Genomic DNA, 27,981 nt, shown 5'->3' with positions numbered 1-27,981 from the left:
CGAATACAGTGAGCTGCCTTTGCCTTATTAATAGCTAACACTGTTGAGTGCTCCATCATTCCAGGCACCAAGCTATAAGTTTTGCATGCATTACCTAATATTTCACAACCACCTTCTGAGATAGACGATAGCATTATGTTATATTTTACATATATATAATATATATGTGTGTGTGTGTGTATATATATATAAACTCTAGGGCTACAGCATAGCTGTATATACAAATCTCACATATATATCAGTGGTCCACAACCTTTTTGACACCAGAGACCAGTTTTGTGGAAGACAAGTTTTCCACTGACCAGGGATGGGGGTGAGGGGAGGGGTGGGGATGGTTTTGGGATGATTAAAGCACATTACATTCATTGTGCACTTTATTTCTATTATTATTACATTGTAATATATAATGAAATATACAAATGTATGTTGGCATACATTATGTTCTATACAAATATACAATATAGTGTAGAATCAGTGGGAGCCCTGAGCTTGTTTTCCTGCAACTAGAGGGTTCCCATCTAGGGGTGATAGGAAACAATGACAGATCATGAGTTAGATTCTCATAAGGAGCACACAACCTAGATCCCTCCCATGTGCAGTTCACAATAGGGTTCACACTCCTAGGAGAAACTAATGCCGCCACTGATCTGACAAGGGGGTGGAGCTTGGGTGGTGGGGAGTGGCTGTATATACAGATGAAATTCCACTTGCTCTGCAGCCCTATTCCTAACAGGCCATGAACCAGTGCCAATTCACAGGGTTGTAATAGTACTCATTTGGTCAATAAATACGTAATGAGCATACAATATAGGCCAGACTTTGGTTTAGATGCTGGAGCTGTCTTTAGCAGAGTGCTTATCTCCTTTAATGTTCCAGCTGGTCACCGTTACTAGTAGCGTCATAATTGTGTGTCGATGTTTGCTTATGTCACGGGGTATGAGATTTGTGACGTCTGCCACTCATGGCAGGGTCCCTGCGGCGCCTGGACCTCCAGCGGCACGAGGGCGTTGACTCCAGGGCATCACTGCGCGGCGTGACCGCCTCTCTGCTCCAGGCCGCCAGAGGGCGCGTGGTCTCTACCGCCCCTCCGCTGTGCCTGAGTCTACCCTTTACCAGCCACCCGGCCTCCGTTCCCCTCCCCAGCGGCGCCTGCCCCGCCTTGCATTCCCAAGCTCCGCCCCCGTTGCCCCTAGCGACTGTTTGTTGACTTCCGGGATCGCGGTTGTAGTTGATCCACGGAGTTTTGCCATGCGGAACTGGGGGGCTTTCGCGGCCCGCGTCTGAGCGGAGTAGCTGCCTTAGCCCCGACCAAACCGTCCTCTACAGCCTCCTGGCCCAGGCGCAGGCTGCCCGTACCGCCCTTGGGATGAAGGAGCCCGAAGAGCTGTTGCCCGGTGAGTCGCGCCCGCGCCTGTGGCGGAAGGCCGGGAGGGAGGGTCCGCGGGCGGGCGGGAGGCCTGGCTCCGCTTCCTGATCGGCCCTTTTAAGGGGACAGGCCCGAGGCTTGGCGGCCGGACTGCGGCGGGATCGCTGGTTGCTCTCTCACGAATGACTGAGGGCAGAGGACCGCACGGGAAGAACAGGATGGGGGAGAACGGGAAAGAGGGTGCCTGTCTTTCTTATGCTTTTAAAATAAGCTTTTGATGAGATTCTTGAAGGCGGGACACTTTTTTTTTTTTTTGGAGACGGAGTTTCGCTCTTGTTGCCCAGGCTGGAGTGCAATGGCGCGATCTCGGCTCACCGCAACCTCCGCCTCCCGGGTTCAAGCGATTCTCCTGCCTCAGCCTCCGAGTAGCTGGGATTACAGGCATGCGCCACCACGCCTGGCTAATTTTGTATTTTTAGTGGAGACGGGGGTTTCTGTATGTTGGTCAGGCTGGTCTCGAACTCCCGACCTCAGGTGATCAGCCCGCCTCGGCCTTCCAAAGTGCTGAGATTACAGGCGTGAGCCACCGCGCCCGGCCAGGCAGGGACACTTTTTACCTATCTACCTATCTGTAAACTCCCCAAAGTGCAGACTCCAGACTTGTGCACTTTGGAGATCCTGAGCTCCCGGTTATGTATTGAATGCGGTAAAGAGTGAGTGATCAGGGTTGTGGGGGTAAAAGGGGATACAGGAAATAAATTGGATAAAGAGGAAGAAGAGGGACCCTTTAGCGAGTGTTTTTTAGCCTTTTTTTCCTGAGCTCTATAGTTAGAAATACTTTTGACATTGTGCCCCGACACCCCAACACATACTGTGTAACGGAAATAGATGTCTCGTGATGCAGTCCTTGTTCTAACCACTTAGATTCCACACACAGCTTTTTGATAATGCATTCTTTTAAAATGCTAATCGTGATCCACTGAATTGATTTTCTGACCCACTAGTAGGTCACGACCATGTTGAAAAAACACTGGGTTTGAGCGGAAGTTACACCTTCACTGAAATATGTATGTTTTCTTCCATGCTCCTGGCCGGAACTTAGATTCCTGTCCTGCAGTTCACAATTTAGTGAGACATACAGGAAGGTGAACAAAATGACCATACAAATTGACAGTAGATGTTACAGAGCCAGAGCAGAGCCACCAAACCTTGGCTTGGGATGAGGGTATCAGGGAAGCCAGGGGAGCCAGGACAAAACAGTTAAAATGTTAAAATAATTCATTCTGGGGAAACTCAGAGTCTGTTCTAGATCCTAGTCGAACTGAGATGCCTCACAGTGGTTCTCAAAAAGTTGTCCACAGTGGCTAGTCTCTTGCATATTAATATGTATTATTAATACTTATATTCGCCATGTTTTCCTTTCCGGTACGAATTACTTTATGTGTGATCACCCCCCTTGAGATTTCCCCAGAAGCTGGACCTGGCCTACTATTTGGTATATGTGTGTGTTTAAATGGTTTTTGGGAACTGGTAGGGGTTTTTAGTCTCTCTTCAAAATGATGCTGTGCCACAACAGTTTGTGAATACTACTCAGATCAGGTAGTGACTTGATGTAAGAATGTTAAATCTCAACATCCCGGTGTACTCCTCTCCCAATCTCCTAGGACCGTGGCATTTTGTTATGTTGTTTTGGGGGGAAAGATAAACCATCCTTTCCCATGTACTGTTTCTGGAAAGAGAAAAAGACATCTCTATGACTGACTGTAGTGCGTGAGTAAGATGAGAATTAGAAACTTCCTGAGTAGCTGTGTTGAGAGGATCTTTTCATTTTGTACTGATCCCTAAACATTCTGAGTTCTCAGAAATCAGGAAAAGCTGAAGTGCTCCTTTGCTGACGACTTGGGTAACCTGTCTTTTATATTAACAATATCGAAAGTTATATTCGACTACCTACTCACCATTATGATGAATTCATAAACAAAACATTGAACAGTTATGAATATACATGTGTGTAAGGGGGACCCTTTTTGTGTGAAAAGTAGAACACACAATGGCTACTTTGTGCCAGGCAATATGGGTAGTACAGACAGTTTATACCTTCCATAACCTTAGAAAATAGTTGGAAAAAAACAACATTTGGGGTAACAAATGGTGAACTCTGTCTGTGTTTCAACACACAAAAGCAGTGACTTTTTTTTTTTTTGAGACGGAGTCTCGCTCTGTAGCCCAGGCTGGAGTGCAGTGGCGCGATCTCGGCTCACTGCAAGCTCCGCCTCCTGGGTTTACGCCATTCTCCTGCCTCAGCCTCCCGAGTAGCTGGGACTACAGGCGCCCGCCATCTCGCCCGGCTAGTTTTTTGTATTTTTTAGTAGAGACGGGGTTTCACCGTGTACACCAGGATGGTCTCGATCTCCTGACCTCGTGATCCACCCGTCTCGGCCTCCCAAAGTGCTGGGATTACAGGCTTGAGCCACCGCGCCCGGCCACCTTAACATTTTTAATGGCAACATATTCCATTATTTTTAGTTCATTTTCAGGGACAAACAATTTTTCTTATATATATGTTTTCTATATTTATCTAAAATTGACATTTTTCCTGAAATGCCTTCTTTTGGAGAAGCTTTTTATTCAAGCTATTTTCTACATGACATTGATAATTCTTTCTTTTTGTGATATTTACAGTGTATAACTTGGGAATTTCTTTGTAGTTGTATGTTCTGTTATAGTAATTCATTAAAAAGTGGTAAGATTTTAAATTACAGATAATAAAATAAAGTTAGGACTTTAATAGTAATGTTACTTTTGGGATCTGAATTTCATATTTGTTATGACATGTCATTTCTCAGAATTCTAATCACTGTATTGAAATATACTCACTACTTGCTAATATGTTTACTAAATTGATGCTTCCCAATTTTTTTCAACATTAGATTTTAGATGAGTAACGTACATAATACAATTAGGTAGTGAATTATTATATTTTTTGCACAAAAATTAACAGTTTGTGAAGTCACCACTTAATCTTTAGTAGCCCAAAGTTAGAAATGTTGCAGACAGATTTTGAATAATATCCAATTCTAAGATGATATGCCTAATGTTGCCAGATAAGGGAAGAATGTTTTATCTTTATTTTTTTTCTCTGATGTTACTTTTCCTCAACTTCCTATTCCAGCCCCAGTCGTGGTTATTAAGCTTTAGTTACTAGATGGAATCTTTTCTGAGTTAGAAATAATTTTTTTTCAAAACTTATACTCTAAATTTGGAAATAATTCTGAGGTTTAAGATTTTTTTTGAATTCCTGTTGAAAAAGTGAATTTTTATATAATTTCAAAAATGTCCTAAAAATTAACCTTTGAAATTAATTTTTAAACATTATCTGAAAATTCATTCTATAGACAGAAATGCAACTTTATATGTTATATATTTTCTCTAGTTTATACAAAGATTATAGAAAGAATGAATAGGTCTTTCAGGGTTATTTTAACAGATACAAATGCTGATTGTATAATAATAGTGTCTTCAACCATTCATTATAAAATATTTTTCTATAAAGTGAGCAACAAGATAATCTATGATGCTTTTAATGAAAGCTTAATTCTTACTTTTATATTCTTAATTTAAAATAAACGCACTTAAGGATGATATTTTCTTGTGGTTTTAAAGACATTTAGCTTTCTGTGGTCTTTGTTCTGAGCTTAAGTATAATCTTTCCAGAAATTGATTGCTCTCTCCAGATTTTTGCAAGCTTTGGGATCTCATACACCAGGAAAGTTTTTTAAATTATGAGATGCATCTATTTGACAGACCTGGAGTAGTTATTGTTTGCCACTAAGATTTCCACTACAGATGCAAGAAAGAAGTGTCCTTGCGTTTCCTGTCTGATTGTGGCAGCCAACATTGAATGGAGGAATACAGGAGAAAAACTTGGCAATACAGGGAAAAAAACATGAAGAGATAATTTTTTTTTTTTTTTTATACTTTAAGTTCTAGGGTACATGTGCATAACGTGCAGGTTTGTTACATATGTATACTTGTGCCGTGTTGGTGTGCTGCACCCATCAACTCGTCAGCACCCTTCAATTCGTCATTTATATCAGGTATAACTCCCAATGCAAACCCTCCCCCCTCCCCCCTCCCCATGATAGGCCCCGATGTGTGATGTTCCCCTCCCATTCTTAGCAAACTATCACAAGAACAGAAAACCAAACACCGCATGTTCTCACTTATAGGTGGGAACTGAACAATGACATCACTTGGACTCGGGAAGAGATAATTTTTACAGTTCATAAATAATTTTGTAAACAGTGAAGAGCTTGTGTTACAATCTAGAGAATAACCTAAAATTTGAGTGTAAAAAATTATGAGAACCAATAGATGGTTGTCAGCTTCTGATTCACATTTGCCTAAATATGGGCATTGAAAAAAATGACTGTTTGCACTATCATATCATAAAATAAGGAATATTTTCAAAATAGAAAGCACTTAATTGTATAATAAAGGACACCTCCTTAAACTGTATAAATGTATCTGTATGGAAATTTCACTACTTTGCCTGTTTTTCACATTTCTCCATGGACCTGTGCAAACTATTATGAGCCAGCCCTGGTGAGGAACCTGGTTCTGGAACACAGTATAGGCAGAATTTTAAAAATATTTAATCCTAGCTGATGAAGTAATGGACCTGAAGAGTATATTGATCATCAGTGTGACTAAATACTAAACTGGATTGCTAAGAGAGTTATGGAATATTTTGTAAGACCTTAAGGAAAGAATAGCTAATCACCTGTTCCAATTTCTTTCACTAAAGAAAAGCACTTGGATTAGATTATTCTATGAAGGGCCTTCCCAGCCTTGTTTTTCTATATGTCTATAACTCTTACCTTAAAATCTATTAGAGGATCATTCATTAAACTATTTTTAAAACAATTTAGTTCATATCTGATGAATTTATTTCAACTATAGTATTTGCACATGACCACGATAGGTTAGAAAATAAAACTGGTTGTAGTGATAGGGTGATTATAGTTTCTCCTTGGGATCAGGGAAACCATGGACCACTGTGGAAAAAGTCTGAGGCTGGAACTTGGTACACACTAAGTGAGGTAGAGTGATATTTGTAATTTTGTAAGTCATCCACAGCAGTTACCAACAGACAAGAAAGGCCACTTGTAAGACAGGGTTCACAATGAAGTCTGGGTCCTGAGGCAAATGAGAATTTATCTTAACTTCTAAGATTATGTTTGAATAAACTTAAGTTTTCTACAGGTTAACAAATTATTCATTCTGAAATCAAATATATTCTGTGAAATTACAGTAATATTGATCTGAAGCGAACTGATCAAATCTGTTTTCCTAATGTAATATTACTTATTAACATTAAATTGTGTTGTTAAATGTCACAAAGGTGATATGGCCAAAAATTCTCTTGGTTGTTAAATATGTCCTTAAATAAGAGCACCTTAGATCATTTTTGTAAAATAGAAACTGCTGTCATCACTAATATCCAAGCAACTGAATGGGAACCTACCAGGATACTGAACAAAACTTTTGTAACATGATTCAGACTGCCTAAACAGCCTCATTTCACAGGCTAATTAAAGTCAGACAGCCTAAAAAATGTAGAGTAATTGATGGTCAGCTAGAGATAGATAGTTGTTTTAATTTACCCAGTATTCTACTGTTAAGCTGAACATGTAGAACTGGAAATATGCCATGTGATTATGAATTAAACTAAGATGGTTTTTTAATATTAAAATAAAGATCTGTTTTGCCATTGCCTCAATATGGCTTCATGTCCTTAATACAGCATATTTTCTTTAAGGAGTAATATCTATTTGTCTTATTTATGAAGCAAACATTTTTATTAGAAGAAATTGTAAAACCACAACCATAGACAGTTATGTTTTCATTTGTAACCCCTATTGATAGAATGAGTTGATTACTTTTTAGAAAAATGTTCTTTACAACAGAATGTCATATTATGTTTTCAAATCTGCCTGAATGTTTTCTCTTTTAATCCTGTCAGCAGCTCTATTAGATAGGGATTATAACATCAGAGAATCTAAGTAACTCACCTGCTTGCCACAGCTAGTAATAATGAAGGTTTGGGTTCTGGCATGAATACCAAGCTCTTACCCTTCCTCCTGTGATAGGAGAAACTCAATGTACTAAACTCAGTGTACTAAGGAGAAGTGACTAATGTAATCGACACTGTGCATCCTAATGCAGCAGCCAGGAGCATGATGTCTCTAAAAGGACCCTTTCATCACCACTCTTGTATCCTGTTTTTGTACTTTTTCATTTCTAGAAAACATATGACATAATATTTAATGAGTTACTGGAAGTCCTTTGGAATCACTTCAAATATCAATATGAAGAAAAGCTTTTCCCCTCCTATTATAGTTGCATTTCCTAGTAAAGAAACTTTGTGAATAAATGTAGCATATGTACTATCAGTTTTAATTCTCAAGACAATTCTCTGAAATTGGGTTTTATAAAATAGATTATTAAACTGCTTGTATTTTGTTTTTTTTTTTTTTTTTTTTTTTTTTTTTTGAGGCGGAGTCTCGCTCTGTCGCCCGGACTGGAGTGCAGTGGCCAGATCTCAGCTCACTGCAAGCTCCGCCTCCTGGGTTTCCGCCATTCTCCTGCCTCAGCCTCCAAGTAGCTGGGACTACAGGCGCCCGCCACCTCGCCGGCTAGTTTTTGTATTTTTAGTAGAGACGGGGTTCACCGTATTAGCCAGGATGGTCTCGATCTCCTGACCTCGTGATCCGCCGTCTCGGCCTCCCAAAGTGCTGGGATTACAGGCTTGAGCCACCGCGCCCGGCCGTATTTTGTTTTATTTTATTTTTGAGATGGAGTCTTGCTCTGTTGCCCAGGCTGGAGTGCAGTGGTGTGATCTCGGATCACTCCACCTCCTGGGTTCAAGCGATTCTCCTGCCTCAGCCTCCCTAGTAGCTGGGATTACAGGTGTACACCACCACGCCCGGCTAATTTTTGTATTTTTAGTAGAGACAGGGTTTCACCACGTTGGCCAGACTCTTCTCCAACTCCTGACCTTAGGTGATGGGTAAACTACTTTTAAAAGGAAGACGTTTTTCTGTAGGAGACACTGTTCACTTTTTATTTGACATAGTGAATTAGCTTAATGACAGTTGGTACTTTCTTTTTTATTTTTTGAGATGGAGTGTCACTCTATCACCCAGGCTGCAGTGCAGTGGTGCAATCTTGCAATCTTGGCCCACTGCAACCTCTGCCTCCTGGGTTCAAGCGATTCTTGTGCCTCAGCCTCCCGATGTAGCTGGAATTACAGATGCGTGCCATCATGCCCAACTAATTTTTGTAATTTTAGTAGAGATGGGGTTTCACCACGTTGGCCAGGCCAGTCTCGAGCCTGGCTTCAAGCAATCCACCCGCCTTGGCCTCCCAAGGTGCTGGGATTACAGGCGTGAGCTACCGGCCGATAGTTGGTACTTTTTGAGCCGATGTAATTATGGGGACGTTTCATGGAGTTCCCTGACTTATGTGCCTTGTATCATACCTGTTACTTACCTAACTTTTATGTTTATGTATAAAAGATAAAATCATACCGATGTCATAATTTTTATAATTATGTACCTTTTCATTTTTCTCTTCCTTCGTCATTGAAAGATTTATTCTTCAATGTTAAATATTCTTAAATGGGGTTTTTTTTCCCCTTGAGGCACTTAACCTTCACTATAAAAGATTGAATGTCACAATTTTTCCAGACATGATGGTAACAGTGTCTGCTTCCATAATCCTTCTCTTGTATTTGCCCCTTTCATTTCAGAGAATGCTGTGTATACGTTTGGCCTGGGACAATTTGGTCAGCTGGGTCTTGGCACTTTTCTTTTTGAAACTTCAGAACCCAAAATCATTGAGAATATTAGGGATCATACAGTAAGTTATATTTCCTGTGGAGAAAATCACACAGCTTTGATAACAGGTATGGATTAGAATTTCTGTTATATGTTTATAGAACGGGGTATATTTTATTACAAAATAAATTATATATGAAATGAATGTATCTAACTTAAGTAAAGGAATTAATGACTGAGAAAAATGGAACTCCATGTTTACTATTCCAAAGTATAAAGTTGTGAGCTCCTTTTTATTATTTTAATTCAATTTAGAGCACATGTAAATGATCCCAAGATTTAGAACCTCACAATAGCCTGCTGATGTCAGAAGTTAGACTATAGTATTATTCTTTGGCAGAAAACAGGAATCTTTTTGAAATTATATCAGTTTGAAGGCTCTTAACTCTGCTCAGGCCAAAAGGAAAAATCCCACAAGCAGAGACTTATTTTAAAACATTCTTCCTATTCAGTCTGACAGAGCTGCATTCAGGCCGAGTCGATTCTTATGTTTTTGCCACCTGGAGGCGTTTTCAGGAATGACTCCTTTCCTTCTCTTTCCACAGTGTTAGAGAGAAAGGCCCCTCAGAGACCACTAAGTGGATACCTTCTTCCACTCTCCTTCATGCAGGGAAATGTTCCTTTGAGCCCACTTCTCAGCCTCAAAACTATGTGCTGCTAATAATGTAGGACTCCGTAAAGATTCTCCCCTAAATGATTCAGTCACATATATGTAGGTAATAGATATAGTCCACAGTTTTCAATGCTTTGTAACAAAAGGGTGTATAATTTCACTATTTCTGTCTAAAAATGGAGTGAATCATCGGAAAGTCAGAAATCATCTAGTATATTGACATAATCCATGTTTTAGCATTTCTACTTTTTTCCCTTCTTTCTGAAAAGCTCCTGCTATGAAAAAGCTCCTGAAAAAGCTACCGCTCATCTAATGGTATCTGGCTAGGGAAGCTAGGAATCAGCAAATGCAAGATACACTGTTCGTTCTTCCCCAAAGAACCTTTCAGAGAGGATGACCTGCCCATTATCAAGTATCAATGCTCTTGAGAACATATCATGAAATAGCATTATATAGAATATGAAAAGTATTATTCATGCGTCATCCACGTCATCCACTGAGAGTTGTTGATGTGTATCCCTTAACTGTAGGGTCCTAGTGTCACTTTCTCTGTCCTTACTGTCATTTTGCATCAACTCTAAACTGCCACTGATAGTAAATACATAGTTTTTAATCTGTCATCTAACATACAATTTGATGATTTAGTTAAATTTTCATAGTACCTTTACTCTTGATAAAAAGAGTTATAGCACAAATCATTGAACATTAACTTTGTTTGCCTTTTTGTTCATCAATCGTCCCTAGAGAGCAAGTGGTGTGGAATTTTTTTTTTTTCCTCCAGGACTAATGAGAAGTACGTAGTGGGTTATCTGCAAGGCCTTGCCAGTTCCCCATTGTAGCCAGTGGCTCATATTTTTAAAAGCTCTCTGAACTTGGAAGTGCCATCAGGCAGCTTGGATCAGGGTTTATTTTTTTTCAGGCAAAAGACAATCAAATTTAAAAGGCAAACCTTAAAAAAACAATTGGGTAAAGAAATCAGGTTGAAAAGAAGGAGGAAGAAGGGATAAAGATGATAAGGAATATATAAAAGAAGGACATAAATACTTAATAGTAAGAATTATAAGAGTCTACAGCCTGGTCAACATGGTGAAACCCCATCTCTACTAAAAAAAAAAAATACAAAAATTAGCCAGCGTGGCAGCGTGTGCCTGTAATCCCAGCTATTGAGGCTAAGACAGGAGAATCACTTGAACCCTGGAGGCAGAGGTTGCAGTGAGCCGAGATCGTGCCACTGTACTCCAGCCTGGGTAACAGAGCGAGACTCCATCTCAGAAAATAAATAAAGAGTCCAAACACTATCACTTATTTACAGGGAATCCACTTATTTTTGTAAATTTATTTTTATACTTGCCACCTTACTGAATTATATTATTATTTCTAGTGATCTTTCAGTCAGTTCTCTTGGATTTGCTTAGTATGCAGTCACTTTTGCCATCTTAAATCAGAGGTCCCCAAAGGTAACCCAATTGTTTCCCAGCTTAAAACCATTCATTTTCCTTCTTAATGTCCTTAAGATAAAAGTTCAAAAGTTCTTCATCTGAACTAACAGGACACTCCCTTTTCACCTCTTCAGACTCATTTCCTACCACTCTGGTGCTCCAGGCATATTAGTTGCCTTTCAGTTTCTTGCCCAAGCCATGTTTGCTCTTGATTCAGAGGCTTTCTGTGTACTGCTGACTGCCTGAAGATTTTTTGCTCCCTTCTTCGTGCCGCTAAACCTTACTCATCCTTTAGGTTTCCCTTTGAAAGCCTTCCCTAATCCCCAGACGAGAGGAAAATTCCCCTGCTTTGCACCATATTAACCGCCCCCTTACTTCTGCTTCCCTGGCACTTAACCCAGTTGAGATGGAGGGTATGAAGAAGCGGCTTGAAGAAAGGAGTGTGAAGGTTCGTAATAGCTGCTATGTCAGTAAGCAAAAGGGCTGACTGGCGAGAAGTGACAAGATTAATCATCATCGTTGTGGGCCCAGTTTCAGAGGGGACCTAAGTTTTGGTATAGGAATTAGTTAGCATTGTTGGCTTATGGCATTTACTTCAACAGTATTCCACAGCCCAGGAGCCAGATTAGTTACGCTAAGCCAGTTGTAGAGATTTTATGCACATCCCACTCCCCAAGTCACATGACAACGTTTGGAGACATTTTTTAATGGTCATGGCTGCAGAGTGGAGTTGTCCTACTGGCATTTAGTGGGTAGAGGCCAAGGATGCTGCTGAACATCCTACAGTGCACAGGACAGACCCACACGACCATGAATTATCTGGCCCCAAATGTCAATAATGTCAAAGTTGAGAAACTCTGATCTATCAATGACCTCAGGAAAAAGGAAAATAGACTGTGTTGGGATGTAGGGGTCAGAATACAAGCATCTCCTTCTCCTTCCCTTGGAATATATGATGTGTGTATCAAGCTCGCATGCTGTATTGCTGCTGCTCCACACACTGCCTTGCATGACGGATCATCAGCTTCACAAACCACCAAGGTTAATTGATTTATTCTCAGAATATTTGTTGCCTGATGTTACATGAAGGACCACAGAGACCATAGAGAGTGTGGAAAGATCAATAGAGTAAATTCAATGCAGAATTTGAGGGGGATAATTATAATTGCAGTATGAGTTAACATATTTATCTGTTTACAAATAGATGCATACAAATAACACTTTTATAATTCTCTTCATTATTTTTGCATTTTAGATATCGGCCTTATGTATACTTTTGGAGATGGTCGCCACGGAAAATTGGGACTTGGACTGGAGAATTTTACCAGTCACTTTATTCCTACTTTGTGCTCTAATTTTTTGAGGTTTATAGTTAAATTGGTAAGGCTATCACATTTCCCTGTTTATATTTTCGTATTACTGTTTTTGAATCTTTCAGTATTTCTTTTTTTTTTTTTTTTTTTTTGAGACGGAGTCTCGCTCTGTCGCCCAGGCTGGAGTGCAGTGGCTGGATCTCAGCTCACTGCAAGCTCTGCCTCCCGGGTTTATGCCATTCTCCTGCCTCAGCCTCCCGAGTAGCTGGGACTACAGGCGCCCGCCACCTCGCCCGGCTAGTTTTTGTATTTTTTAGTAGAGACGGGGTTTCACCATGTTAGCCAGGATGGTCTCAATCTCCTGACCTCGTGATCCGCCCGTCTCGGCCTCCCAAAGTGCTGGGATTACAGGCTTGAGCCACCGCGCCCGGCCAAATCTTTCAGTATTTCATAGAAAATAAGTACTTTTATGTTTGTATGGAAGAGTATCATAAATATATCTAATAAATATACTTGTTTCCTAAAAGCCAAATGTCAGACATTATGCCAGTCAGAAAATGTGTTGCTCCTAATTGTCCTCCTTTTAGCATCTTCCTTTTTGCTGAAATCTTGACTGTTCTGCTTCGTTCTCATATATCTGTTGAAAGCTGGGACTGTGCCATGCCTGCAAGCTTTGTATCTTGTGTAGCACCCAGCAGAGTACCTTGCTCACAGTAGTCTTTAGTAAATATTTGCTGAATTAAATGTTAGACTCTCAAATCCTGCTCAACAGAAAGTCTGATAATAAACAAAGAGTTTTGGTGGGACACGGTGGCTCACTCCTGTAATCCCAGCACTTTGGGAGGCCACAGTAGGTGGATCACCTGAGATCAGGAATTTAAGAACAGCTTGGCCAACATGGTGAAACCCTGTCTCTACTAAAAATACAAAAATTAGCCAGGTGTGGTGGCACACGCCTGTAATCCCAGCTACTCAGGAGGCTGAGGCATGAGAATTGCTTGAACCCAGGAGGTGGAGGTTGCAGTGAGCTGAGGTCGTGTCACTGCACTCCAGACCAGGTGACAGTGAGACCCTGTCTCAAAAAAAAAATAAAAAATAGAGTTTTGAAGATACGGTTTTTTGGCTAAATTTTCATAGGTTAAGGATGTATTATTTCGGTGTCACATCACCATCATGCATCATACCTGTGTTGTTTCTTAATATTTTTGCCAGTTAAGTTTTGACTTTTGAAAATTCTGTTGACTTGATAATAATATTGAAATTTGTCCTTCAAAGACTCTGTCTCATAATATGAAACACTTTCATTTATTGATTTGATAGTCATTTAATGAAAGCCTACTATGGGTAAGATAGTATGCTAAGTGTAAGAAATACAAAGTACTGGTCAGGTGCGCTGGCTCATGCCTGTAATCCTAGCACTTTGGGAGGCCGAGGCAGGCAGATCACCTGAGGTCCGGAGTTCAAGACCAGCCTGGCTAACATGGCGAAACCCTGTCTGTACTAAAAATACAAAAATTAGCTGGGCATAGTGGCAGACGCCTGTTAATCCCAGCTTCTTGGGATCCTGAGGCAAGATAGTTGCTTGAATCCAGGAGGCAGAGGTTGCAGTGAGCCAAGATTGTGTCATTGCACTCCAGCCTGGGAGACAACAGTAAAACTCCATCTCAAAAAAAAAAAAAAGAAAGAAAAAAGAAATACAAAGTACTGTATACAGTGATGAATGAAATAACCATGCCCTCATTCATTGAGGACTTATTCATTATAGTCTTACAATTTTTAAAAGGGATATACAAAAATATAAATTTTAAAATTTAAAGTGTTATGAAGGAAAAATAGAACATTATAAAGTATCTAGAACCTATGTACAGCAAATACTGCACTATGGGTTTTTTTAAGCATTTTCTTGAAAATGACTTATTTCTCAAAATTCTTTGAATGCTGATTTCATTTTTTATTGTTCTGTCATCATGCATACCTGCATTTATTTTCCTCTAAGGATTTACTTTTAAGCATTAAACTTAGAAAATGTTCATATGAAGAGGACTTAGAGACATAATTAGCCCAAGAGACTGATTTATACTTTAAAAAAAATTCTTCCAGTAGAACTTCTCTGAGCAATTTTTCACGTTTTTAATGTCTCTCCCAGATTAAAATAACATTTTTAACTGTAAGGAGAAATGTAATCTGCCAAGTATTTTTTCTCCATATTATTTTAAATTGAAAGTTAAATGGTGGATTAAACTTGTTCTAATTTTCAATCACAGTGTTTAAACAATATGTATGGTAATTATGTACTTTTTTTTTTTTTTGAGACGGAGTCTTGCTCTGTCGCCCAGGCTGGAGTGCAGTGGTGCAATCTTGGCTCACTGCAACCTCCGCCTCCTGGGTTCACGCCGTTCTCCTGCCTCAGTTTCCCAGGTAGCTGGGACTACAGGCACCCGCCACCACACCCAGCTAATTTTTTGTATTTTTAGTAGAGATGGAGTTTCACCGTGTTAGCCAGGATGGTCTCGATCTCCTGACCTCATGATCTGTCCACCTTGGCCTCCCAAAGTGCTGGGATTATAGGCTTGAGCCACCACGCCCAGCCAAGTATAAAATAATTGTGTACTTATTTTATACATATTGTATACACATTCTCGTTGTGCACACACATACGTATAGACAGATTCACCAAGTCAGTCTGTCTGGGAAGCCTACCACTAAGTAAATGTCTTACAGCTGATAACTGTTAAAAACTCGTTTGTGTTTGAAGCCAATGTTGATTAGTGTTTCTGTGGATTTATGCTGCAGGTTGCTTGTGGTGGATGTCACATGGTAGTTTTTGCTGCTCCTCATCGTAGTGTGGCAAAAGAAATTGAATTCGATGAAATAAGTCATACTTGCTTATCTGTGGCGACTTTTCTGCCGTATGGCAGTTTAACCTCAGGAAATGTACTGCAGAGAACTCTATCAGCATGTATGCGGCGAAGAGAGAGGGTACAATGGTGGCCTATTCTGTATAATAGTATTATCTAGCACTGCAAAGAAAACTAGAAGAAAAAAATGTGTCTTCTTTTTAAGTCAAAGGGTCTTCTCAGATAAATTTGCTAAATAAAATTATTAGAGTTGAGTGCTTACAAACTTCTAGAGTTAATTCAGAAAAATTCAGAAAAGCTTAATGCTTTTTTTAAAGACACAAATTAGAAAGTTTAAATTATAGAAAACCTTTGCATATAGACAATGGTGCTATAAAAGCATCCTTTTATAGTCCTATTTTATCACCTCACATTGAATGCTGAATTATTTTTTCAACTGCATGTGGCTTGACTTTCACCTTGTTACATGCTTTTTTTTATTATGGTAGTAAAAATACAACAATATACCCACTTAGCAGATTTTTAAGTGTGCAATACAGTATCGTTAACTATAGGTACAATGTTACTTTGTTCGGAACTCTGTAGAACTTATATAATGCTACATTCTTTTGTCTTTCAGTTAAGCCTCATGAGCAGTGGAAGATTGTATACTATAAACAATGAAATGGGAAAACAAAGGAATAAGGACTTCAATTAGAGAGAGGAAATATTCCCTCTCAATTAAATTTAGAGATTTTCTTCTGTGTTTTAAAATTGTTGTTCCAATGACATACATATATGTGTGTGTGTGTGTGTGTGTTTTGTTTTTTGTTTTTTTGTTGTTTTGTTTTTTTTTTTTTGAGATAAGAGTCTCACTCTGTTGCCCAGGCTGGGGTGCAGTTGCGCAATCTTGGCTCACTGAAACCTCCACCTCCTGGGTTCAAGCAATTCTCCTGCCTCAGCCACCTGAGTAGCTGGGACTACAGGCGCGCGCCACCATGCCCGGCTAATTTTTTTGTATTTTTAGGAGAGACGGGGTTTCACCATGCTGGCAAGGCTGGTCTCAAACTCCTGATTTCAAGTGATCCAGCAGCCTCGGTCTCCTAGCATGCTGGGATTACAGGTGTGAGCCATCAAGCCCGGCCCCAATGGCACATATGCTTTTTAAAGTAAATGGTAAATAATTTTTGAAGGTGACATTCCTTTTTTGAAAATTACTATAAGTTTCAAAACATGTTTTTTTGAAGGTTCCTAGCAGTTTTATTTGTAATAGCCAACATATTTCTTTTGAAGTATAAAAAGGTTAAATCTGGTGTTTTGTTGGAAAAAGCATATATGGAAAAGTTGAGAAATACCCCATCAGTGTTTTTAGTTGTTGTTAATTTACATCTTCTAAGTAATATTTTGTTTCTTAGGGAGTGTGGAGAAAATGCACACACACTTTTCCCCCGTTATGTGAAAAATAAAGCTTCCAAATTGAAATTTAGAGCAACTAAGATACAGAGACAACAGAACAAAATGTTTTTGAGCTTTTGGGAATTATTAAGAAGTAAATGCTGTGGAGTGTTGGCATACTTTGAACTCTTTCTCTTAAATATTTTTGTAACTTTTAGGAAGGTTTATATCAATATTAAATATATAACATCATTTAATAGTTTGTTTAACCTGCTTATTTTAAAGGAGAGGTCTCCAGATTCTGTTTCAATGATGAGAACACTACCTCCAATAGAAGGGACTCTTGGCCTTTCTGCTTGTTTTCCCCCCAATTTGGTCTTTCCACGTTGTTCTGAGAGTAACCTAGAGAGCGTCTTATCTGAACAGGACCTCATGCACCCAGAGGAATCAGGTAACATTTGCTACTCTGTCTGCTCTCAGGGTAAATGTGCCTTTTACTCCTGTTGTTTTTATGTTTATCTTAAGATGTTTTCTCCAGTTATATAAATTATTCTCTCCCTGGTTAGAGCCTAACATCCCTCATTTGAACTCAACTCCAGGAATATCCTTACAAATGGAACGCATCATCAGTGCCCCAAGACTGCCATGTAACCACAGCAGCATATCTTTATAGAGCAGTGGGTAACAGTCATACTACCTTCCTTAACTGTATCCCCTTTAAACCCTGAAACCACTCGATGAACTTAGGAGGGAGTTACAGTCCTCATTTCAGAGATGAGAAAAGCAAGACTTGAAGAGATCAAGTGACTTGCTCAAGGTCACTCCGCTTATAAGTGAAGTGGTCAGAATTTGAATGCAGGTCTTCTGGATCTATGTGAAATTCTATATTTAGGCAGTATAACATAATGGTTAAGAGCATGGAATATGGAGTTAAATTGATCTGGGGTCAAATGCCAGTTTTGACATTTACTAGCTGTGTGACTGACTTTGGGAAAGTTACGTAACCTCTCTAAGCCTCAGTTTCCTTGTCTTTGAAATTAATTTAATAATACTGACTTCAGAGAGTGATTGAGAGGATTCAGTGAGTTCAGGCATATAAAATAATTAGCATTGAGCCCAGCACCTCTAGAAACACCTCAGTAAATGTTGTTATGATTAATGTTCATACCTTTACCTCACTACCTGTTAGATACAGATTTCATGTTTTAAGTTGTAATCCCAGCTCTTTCACTATTCTATACCTATTCTAAGTAATTTTCTTTACAGATATTTGTGTATCTTAGGAGTGTCTGTATGTTACTGCAGGATGTCTAAAGAGGGAATATTCTCTCTTAATTTAGGGATTCTCATGTATTTTAAAATTATTGTTCCAATGACACATATTTTTTTAAAGTAAATGACAAATAATTTTTGAAGGAGACATTCCTTTTCTGAAAATTACTGTAAGTTTCAAAACTTTTTTTTTTTGAAGATTCATAGCAGTTTTATTTGTAATAGCCAACATATTTCTCTATTTGATAGGGGTAAGACAAGAAACCAGGACTAGGAGATCAGAAAGTAAGCAGTAGATTTGAAATGAAGAAGATAAACCTGTCATCAGGGACTAAGAATCAGGGTCTAGGAACAGATAATTTGTGCATCTTTGAGATCCGGAAGCTAGGCAAAGGGTTGAGGTAATATAGGATTGGGAACTCAGCTAAGAACTGTGGGCTGTGGGAATGGGATATTATATCTAACTAGGACCTTGGTAATGAGCTGATTTATTGCACCTGACCCACAACTTTTGTATGTTTTCTTTTGAAATAAGAATCAGTGTCTAATGGTACTCTTCAGCCCTGGACATGGAAAAAGTAGTAGATTGTGACAAGCAGTATGTAGTGTGTACAAGGAAAAAAGACATTTATGGTTTAGAGAAAATTGTTTCTCAGTCCCAGAGATTTGAATGTGAAAATATGCATGATTTTGTAGCTATATCAAAAGGAAATGCCATCTCTTCTTGTCTTCTTGTGACTGCTAACACTCTCTTCTTAATAAAACTTATTTTGAAAGTTGTGTCTAACATATACTGTGACATTTTCTAAATCATTCACAGACTTCAGTCTTTATAATGGAGGAAAAGTATGTCAGGATACGTCTTACTAAGGAGGTGTCATTTAAGCTAAAGGATAAGAAAGGGATGGCTACACAAGGAGAATAGATGTATTTCAGGCAAAGAAAATAATATAGGCAAAGGTTTGGAGGCAGTTAAGAAGAAAAAGACAACCAGTAGGGCTAGAAAGTGAGGGAAAGGGTAAGACAAAGCGGTATTGGAGAAAGAGACAGTGAAAAATTATTTATGGTTTTATAGGCCATGAGGATCTACTTGATATGGATGTTTTTCTTAAGTGCAATAGAAAGTCATTAAAAGATTTTAAGCAGTAGACTAGTGTGTTCCAATCCTATTTCCACTTTAAGATGATTATGATCACTTCTACCTCCATATAGATTATGCAGAGGCCAGACTAGAAATAGGAAGAGTACTTGTGAGCCCTTTGCAAGAGATGATAGTGTATGGACCAAGGTGTTTGCAGCGTAGATGGAGAAAAGAAAAAGAAAAGAGAAGAGGGACGATGTGAAATACATTATAGACATAAAAACCAACCGGACTTGCTAAACTTATTAATGCACCACACATAGGTGTGAATTAAAGTGAGGAATCAAGGATGATTCCTAAGCAAGAGGAAGCTTGACACGTTTGAGGAATAAAATTAACCAAGCCTTGGATATCTGTGAGGCATCCAAGTAGAAATATCAAGCTGATTGTTGAAACACAAGCCTAAAGTTTAGAAGAGCGCCCTGGACTAGAAATATAAATTTGGAAGCCATCAGCATAGAGATGGTATTTAAAAGAGATGGGCATGGTAACTTATGCCTATAATCCCAGTATTTTGAGAGGCTGAGGTGGGAGGATTGCTTGAAGTTAGGAGTTTGAGACCAGCCTGGGCAACACAGCAAGACCCCCTCTCTCTATTTAAAATAATAATAAAATCCATGGATGTTGGTGAAATCACCTGCTAGAGAGTCGAGTCAGAAGAGAAGAGGGCCTAGAATGTAGCCCTAAGAACATCTAACATTTGAGAGGTAGAGAAGGAAGAGCCGGCAAAGAAGCCTTCGTCAGCTTTGTCAGCCAATAAGGCAGGAGGTGGGAAATTAGGACAGTGTAGTGTCGTGAATGCAAAGTACTGCTCAAAGATCAAGGGAAGATAGCTCAAAGAAGTATCCATTGGATTTGGTATAATGGAGTTTACTGGTGACCTCGACAAGAGCAGTTCTAGGGGAAAATCAGGGAAGAAGCCAGAGTGTTACGAGTCAGTTATGAATGGGGAATGAGGAATTGAAGAGGAGATAAGATGAGCAGATAATTCCCTTGTGTATTTGCCGATCAAGTGGAGCAGAGAAATGATCTGGCAGCTAGAGGGGGATGTGGGCTCAATAGAAAATATTGGAGCACATTTGTATGGTAATGAATGAGCCAGTAGTCCTGGAGAGGGAGCTAGCACAGAGGAGAGAAAGTATAACCAAAGTTGTAAAGCTCTTGCAAAACAGGAGGGGCCGGCATAGAGAGTGGTCTTTGGTAACAGGAAAAACACATCCTACATTTTAACAGGCAAATGAGAACTTGGGTACAAATATAGGTAGTTGTGTATGTTTGTTGGTGAGAAGATCAAGTGGATCAGATATGATGACTTCTGTTTTCTCAGTCAAATCTGAGGCAAGGCCATCAGTTTAAAAATCTGCTATGTATTTTCCAAACCTATATTCTCTGCCCTCTCCAATCTATCCCGCATAACACTTTCCACATTGATCTTCCTCAGGTGCAATTCAGTTTACACGTACTCCAGTGTCTTCAGTGAATTCCTAATATTTATGAAAATAAGTGTTAATTTGCCCAAATAATTCCCAATTCTAGCTTTATCTCTCAATAGTCTTTTCCTTACAATCTTCATTTGGTAATAGGTAGTTTTATGGTAGTAATGTATTATGGTAGTCTACAAACAATAGCTCTTGGGCCAAATCTAGCTGGCCACTTGTTTTTACAAATGAAGTTTTATTGGAACCCAGCCATACCCATTCCTTTATGTATTGTCTGTGGCTGCTTTCTGCTACAATGTCATAGGTTAGTTAGGACAGAGACTATATGGCCCAGGAATCCTAAGATGTTTACTATATGGCCTTTTAGGGAAAAATTTGCTGATTCTTAATTTTGATCAGACTGATTTCTTCAGTCTAACTTAGTGGAAAGAACAAGGGCTGTGGAGTCAGACAGACTTAAGATTGACACTGGACACCAACAGTCACTGAAACTTACTTTCTTCATTTACAAAATGAGGATATAATACTTAACCTTCCTTGTTGTCATAGGGTCAGTGTAACATATGTAAAAGCATATGTTTCTGGCACTTGGTAAGCCTTCAAGACAAGCTTCTTTCCTCTGCTCATTTGCTCAGACTACTGTTCTGCTGCTTTATTAGGAATGGGCTTCATTGTCTTCCCCTTACACCTCCATCTCTGCCTCTCAGAATTCTATTTATCCTTCTGTGTACCTCCATAGTGAAACTTTTCCTGCTTCCCAACATACGGATGTAATTTCTCATAGACTATAACTTCATGGCAGTTACAATTTTTTAGCAACAAACAACAAAATTGTAATTGCTAATACTTAATGAACTTATTACTGTATATCAAAACATCTGTTTTATACCTTAAATATAGATGATAAAAAATAAAAAAGAATTAGCAATTACTTAGGCTGCTATTCTGCATATTACCGCACATGGAATAAATACCAAATTATTATTTGCTCGTTCAATTCAGTGGATTTAAAAAGGGGAGGGATCAGTGTGGACTGTCATAGTGAAGACTTCATTAAGGAGCTGCTTCCAAATGTATCAGTGATCAATGAAGGCATAGTGAGAAATTGAGAAACATGTAAAGTCAAGTAGAGCCTATGACTTTTAATTATCTACTTTATGATGTAATAACCTTGCAGTTTTCTGTGAAAGGTTCTAGGTGTTTATACTAGTTATCTGTTGCTACATTTTAAAAATGACTCTACAACTTAGCAGGTTAAAACAAAAAGCATTTATTATTTCACACAGTTTCTGAGAGTCAGGAGTCTAGCAGGAGCTTAGCTGGGTGGTTCTGGCCCAGGTTCTTTCATAGGGTTGCAGTCACACTGTCAGATGGGGTTGCAGTTATCTGAAGGCTTGACTGAGACTGGAAGATCCACTTCCAAGCTCATTCACATGGCCATTGGCAGGAGGCCTCACTTCCTTGAGATGCTCACAACATGGACTCCTACAGAGCAAGTGATTAGAGAGAAAGAGAGAGAGTACACGTGTGTAGCCAGGGGTGGAGGGGGAGAGAGAGAGAGCAAGAGAGTGAGCACAAGGGTGCATACGTGTGTATAACCAAAACAGAAGCTATAATGCTATCACAGGTACGTCTGCTTTATTTTACTGGCTGTGCACATACAGACCAACCTGGTATAATGTGCAAGGGAACTACACAAGAGGATGAACACCAGGAGGATGTAGGTCGTTGGGGCTCTTCTTAGGACTAGTTATTACAGTGCTCGATACCTGGGTAGTTATTTATCCCAAAGGAATAGTGTTTGCCTGTTCATATGAATGAAACAATTGTAATCTAATTGGTGTCAACATTTTTAAACTTTCACAAAGATTTTAAAACCTGTGTCACTGTGAATGAATTCAGTTTCCTGACATGAGGCTAAAGGACTTTTAGTAAAATTATACCTACACTTTATATTATAGAATAATTTCTGTTTTCTCTCCAGTTGCCTTTCACTTTTCTGTTGAAATCTGGATTTCCTTTTTCCCATTTAATCATTCAGATTATTTTCTAGATGAAATGACCAAAGAAGCAGAGATAGATAATTCTTCAACCATAGAAAGCCTTGGAGAAACTACTGATATCTTGAATATGGTAATGATTTCCTATCTGTTTATCTAAATATGAGTTTGAATTTTAGTTCATTGTGTATGTGAATGTGTGCATACTTCCTATACTCTTATATGCATGAAACCACTTTATTTCTTATTTTGTTTGTTATTTTTAACCAACTATATTGAGGTATAATTCACATATAATAAAATTTGTATGGATCCTCACATTATTAGTATGGCAATTGAGAGTAGATTCTATTACTATCTGTTTTCCCTTCATTATATATATATATGTGTGTGTGTGTGTGTGTAACACGTATATATAAAATTTGTACTATATATGTTGTACACATATATATAAAATATATATATATGTAATTTGTACATAGTGTATATACTGTATTCTTTTTTTTTTTTTTTTTTTTTGAGACAGAGTGTCACTCTGTCGCCCAGGCTGGAGTGCTGTGGCCAGATCTCAGCTCACTGCAAGCTCCGTCTCCGGGCTCACGCCATTCTCCTGCCTCAGCCTCCCGAGTAGGTGGGACTACAGGCGCCGCCACCTCGCCCGGCTAGTGTTTTTTGTATTTTTTAGTAGAGACGGGGTTTCACTGTGTTAGCCAGGATGGTCTCGATCTCCTGACCTCGTGATCCACCCGTCTCGGCCTCCCAAAGTGCTGGGATTACAGGCTTGAGCCACCGCGCCCAGCCTATATTCTTTTTATAATATATATTTTTTATGTTTCAGACACACATGAGCCTGAATTCCAATGAAAAGTCATTAAAATTACCACCAGTTCAGAAACAAAAGGTATAATATGGAGATTTATTTTCATTATTGTTGGTAAGAGCAGTTTAAGTTAATTTTTTGGATGGTTTTTGGAAAGAACACAAGAAACGTAAGCATTTACTTTAGAATTTAAAAGACAGAGGGATACAATGTAGATAACCTCCATTTTGCCTTGTTCTGATGTTATGTATTTTCTGTAAAGAAACAAGAGTGGAAGCATTTTATTGCTGAAATTTGCTCTTTGGGATTACTAACTTAAGTTATACTAGCCATACTTTTCCTTCTGTCAAGCCATAGGTTATGATTGCAGTTCTTATGTGTAGGAAAAGACTACCATTTATTGATAGAGTGGCTCTCTGACTTTGGTTGAGTATGACTTTGAATGAATTACTATGCTGACTTTACTGAATGATATTAATATCTTCTTTAGCTTTACCATTTTGTGATTTTAGTGAAAATCTTTGATAACCTTTCCCAACATTTGGTTGGGCTTTAATTTATCAAGAAATTGACAGCATAAAAATAAGATTAAACATTTGGAAATTAGAGACTATTCATGGGTAGGAAAGAGAGACTTTTAATGAATAACAAATAGCAAAAGAAGGGAGAATAGGCTGTGATTTTCACAACCATAGAGAGATAAAGGCCTGCCCTGAAATCCTTTGCTCTTCCTGGCTTTAAGGACTGTGCGATGAATGAATGAGGGATTTGAGGATTAGGAAAATAAATTGGAGAAATGTAAATTGAAGGAAGAAGACTACAAAAAAAATTTAATTTCTATTTGTAGTGTCTTTGACATGTTTTCAAGTTTAAAACTCTTAAAATTGAAGTCACTGGAGTGCAGGAGAATCATGCTAAATTGTTAAAATTTAGAGCTAGTCCTCATTCGTTCTATCTATAATACTGAAAGGCATGGTGAATAACAGCATTCCTTTGAATATGGGAGAGCTGTTCGAACACAGTTGGAGCTCAGTGAATATTGACTGATTTTTGACTATACATCCAAGCAGACACCTTTCTTGTTTCTTTCCTTCCTCTTCCCTTAGACTCCAGACTCTCCCTCTTCTGGGCTGCTTTATTGTGCTAGGGAAAGAAAGGCATGTGCCTTTAGAAATCAGTTCTGGCAACCGGGCCTTCCTCTCTTAGGGCTCTTAAAAGAATCATGACTTTTTTTTTTTTTTGATCCACCCGCTTTGGCCTCTTAAAGTGCTGAGATTACAGGTGTGAGCCACTGTGCCAGGCCAAGAAGTGTACATTTTTTAATAGCGTCTTGCAAAATTAATCTCGAAGTTTTATGTAAGGATTGATTCGGATTGAGAAAAGAGGCAGAGAATGAATATTGATGGTATTGTGATTAATGGCAAAATTAAGGCAGGTAGTACGAGTTGAAAATTAAACACAGATACATGTTACTAAATCAAAATTAGATGTATCACAGACTAGAGAGTGGCACAAATTATCCTTAAAGAAAACAAAACTTCAGCAAACTATCTGGTACAATTTGCTGTTTTTATTCTCCTAGACATAAAAATGTAAAATCTTAGCAGTATTTAAAGTAGATAAGGTGTCCTTGTAAACTAATAGTAGTATGACTATAATTACTTCAAAAAATTTACAGAAACAACAAACAATTGGGGAACTGATGCAGCATACAGCTCTTACTGAAAACGATGATAGTGGTGAATATGAAGAAATGTCAGAAATGAAAGAAGGGAAAGCATGTGAGCAACACGTGTCACAAGGGATTTTCATGACGCAACCAGCTACGCCTATCAAAGCATTTTCAGATGAGGAAATAGATAATGACTCAGGCCAGGCGGTACCTCAGGCTGACACTGATGGAGAGGGTTTACAAAAAGACGTATTTAGACATGAAAATAATAATAGTGTTGATCAACTTGATGCCAAGGAAATAGAAAAGGAAAGTGATGGAGGACACAGTCAGAAGGAATCAAAGGAATCAAAAGCAGAAGAAATAGTGAGAAGGAAACGAAACTGGCAGAAATAGCAGGTATGAAGGATTTAAGAAAAAAGGAAAAGAGCACAAAAAATATGAGTTCTTTGGCAACTTACCAGATAGAGGTATGAATACTGAGAGTGAAGAAAATAAAGATTTTGTTAAGAAAAGGGAAAGTTGCAAGCAAGATGTGATCTTTGACAGTGAAAGAGAATCAGTAGAAAAGCCAGACGTTACATGGAACGTGCAAGTGAGAGTCAGCAGGGTATAGCTGATGGAGTCCAGCAGCAGGAGGCAATAGAATTTAGTAGTGGAGAGAAAGAGGATGATGAAATGGAAACTGACCAAAACATATGGTATGGCAGGAAATTGATTGAACAAGGAAATGAAAAAGAGACTAAACCCATAATATCCAAATCCATGGCAAAGTATGATTTTAAATGTGATCGCTTGTCAGAAATCCCAGAGGAGAAGGAAGGAGCAGAGGATTCAAAAGGAAATGGAATAGAGGAAGAAAAGGTAGAAGCAAATGAGGAAAATGTGAAGATGCGTGGAGGAAGACAGGAGGAAACAGAGATCCTATCAGATGACCTTACAGACAAAGCAGAGGTGAGTGAAGGCAAGGCAAAGTCAGCGGGAGAAGCAGAGGATGGGCCTGAAGATAGAGGGGATGGAACCTGTGAGGAGGGTAGCTCAGGAGCAAAACACTGGCAAGGTGAGAGGGAGGAGAAGGGGGAGAAAGACAAGGGTGGAGGAGAAATGACGAGGCAGGAGAGGGAGAGAAGGACCTAGCAGAGGAGGAGGAATGGGAGAAGAGGGATGGGAAAGAGCAGGAGCAAAAGGAGAGGGAGCAAAGCCATCAGAAGGAAAGAAACCAAGAGATGGAGGAGGGAGAAGGGGAGGAGGAGCATGGAGAAGGAGAAGAAGAGGAGGAAGACAGAGAAGAGGAAGAAGAGAAAGAGGAGGAGAAGGAGGGAGAAGGGAAAGAGGAAGGAGAAGGGGAAGAAGTGGAGGGAGAAGGTGAAAAGGAGGAAGGAGAGGTGGAAGAAGGAGAGAGGGAAAAGGAGGAAAGAGTGGGGAAGGAGGAGAAAGGAGAGGAGGAAGGAGACCAAGGAGGGGGGAAGGGGACGAAAAAGAGGAGGGAGGGGAAATAGAGGAGGGGAAAGGAGAGGGGGAAGAGGAGGAAGGGGAGAGGGAAGAGGAAGGAGGAGAAGGGGAGAGGGAAGAGGAAGAAGGAGAAGAGGAGGGGGAAGAGGAGGAAGGAGAAGGGAAATGGGAGGAGGAAGGAGAAGGGAAAGGGGAAGAGGAGGGGGAAGAGGAGGAAGGAGAAGGGAAAGGGGAGGAGGAAGGAGAAGAGAGGGGAGGAGGAAGAAAGAGAAGAGGGAGAAGAGGAGGAAGGAGAAGGGAAAGGGGAGGAGGAAGGGGAGGAAGGAGAAAGGGAGGGGGAAGAGGAAGGAGAAGGGGAGGGAGAAGAGGAGGAAGGGGAAGAGGAGGAGGGGAGGAAGGAGAAGGGGAGAGGGAAGAGGAGGAAGGAGAAGGGGAGGAGGAAGGGAAGGGGAATGGAGGGGAAAGAGGAGGAAGGAGAAGGGGAGGCTTTTTTTTTTTTTTTTTTTTTTGAGACAGAGTCTCGCTCTGTCGCCCAGGCTGGAGTGCAGTGGCCGGATCTCAGCTCACTGCAAGCTCCGCCTCCCGGGTTTACGCCATTCTCTCGCCTCAGCCTCCGAGTAGCTGGGACTACAGGCGCCCGCCATCTCGCCCGGCTAATTTTTTGTATATTTTAGTAGAGACGGGGTTTCACCGTGTTAGCCAGGATGGTCTCGATCTCCTGACCTCGTGATCCGCCCGTCTCGGCCTCCCAAAGTGCTGGGATTACAGGCTTGAGCCACCGCGCCCGGCAGGGGAGGGGCTTTCTGAAAAGCTACTGCTATGAAAAAGCTCCTGAAAAAGCTACCGCTCATCTAATGGTATCTGGCTAGGGAAACTAGGAATCAGCAAATGCAAGATACACTGTTCCTTCTTCCCCAAAGAACCTTTCAGAGAGGATGACCTGCCCATTAAGAACTTTCACACATCACTTCATTTAATCTTCACAACTCCTGAGAAATGGACATTGTCTCCTACCATAAAAATGAAGAAACACTCAAACTGGGTAATACATTTTATGATAACAAGTCACAATTCATCTTCGTGGATGTTTCCAGGCTTTACTTTGGGGTGATTTCTATTAATATCTGCCCTAATAACAGTTTTCTAAGGGTGTTACCCAGCTGGTTTCATCTCCTGGGGGCCCTCTTGGTGCTCTGCAGTGCAGGGTCTGGGTGGTCCCAGGGACTTCTCAGTACCCTGCATTCTAGCACTCAGCATCCACATCAAGATGGCTTATGCTCCCGCTCACTAGCCTGTGAGAGTCTGGAAAAATGGGACTCTC

At 39.7% G+C, this 27,981-nt stretch overlaps 1 protein-coding gene and 1 non-coding gene across 2 annotated transcripts; both read left to right on the top strand.

Moving 5' to 3' along the window:
• Positions 1-1,003: 1,003 nt before the first annotated feature.
• Positions 1,004-27,105, top strand: LOC117062225 (X-linked retinitis pigmentosa GTPase regulator-like; the record flags this gene model as incomplete). The annotated part of the gene is given in 13 exon segments (XM_033175482.1): positions 1,004-1,394; positions 9,180-9,335; positions 12,575-12,699; positions 15,426-15,611; positions 17,150-17,315; positions 22,758-22,849; positions 23,555-23,617; positions 25,215-25,395; positions 26,011-26,319; positions 26,322-26,666; positions 26,669-26,906; positions 26,908-27,038; positions 27,041-27,105. Coding segments are annotated over 13 exon segments (2,085 nt in total), but the record flags the coding sequence as incomplete, so codon positions are not given.
• On the top strand, positions 5,154-5,283 carry LOC117063138. Its single transcript, XR_004428754.1, has one exon. It is a non-coding gene; the product is annotated as a small nucleolar RNA SNORA31 (small nucleolar RNA).
• Positions 27,106-27,981: the final 876 nt, after the last annotated feature.

Source organism: Trachypithecus francoisi, unplaced genomic scaffold (assembly GCF_009764315.1).
Source record: "Trachypithecus francoisi isolate TF-2019V2 unplaced genomic scaffold, Tfra_2.0 Lachesis_group17, whole genome shotgun sequence".
Classification (NCBI taxonomy): Eukaryota; Metazoa; Chordata; class Mammalia; order Primates; family Cercopithecidae; genus Trachypithecus; species Trachypithecus francoisi.
The sequence above is the reverse complement of the archived record's forward strand: the minus strand, read 5'-3'. Positions and strand labels throughout refer to the sequence as shown.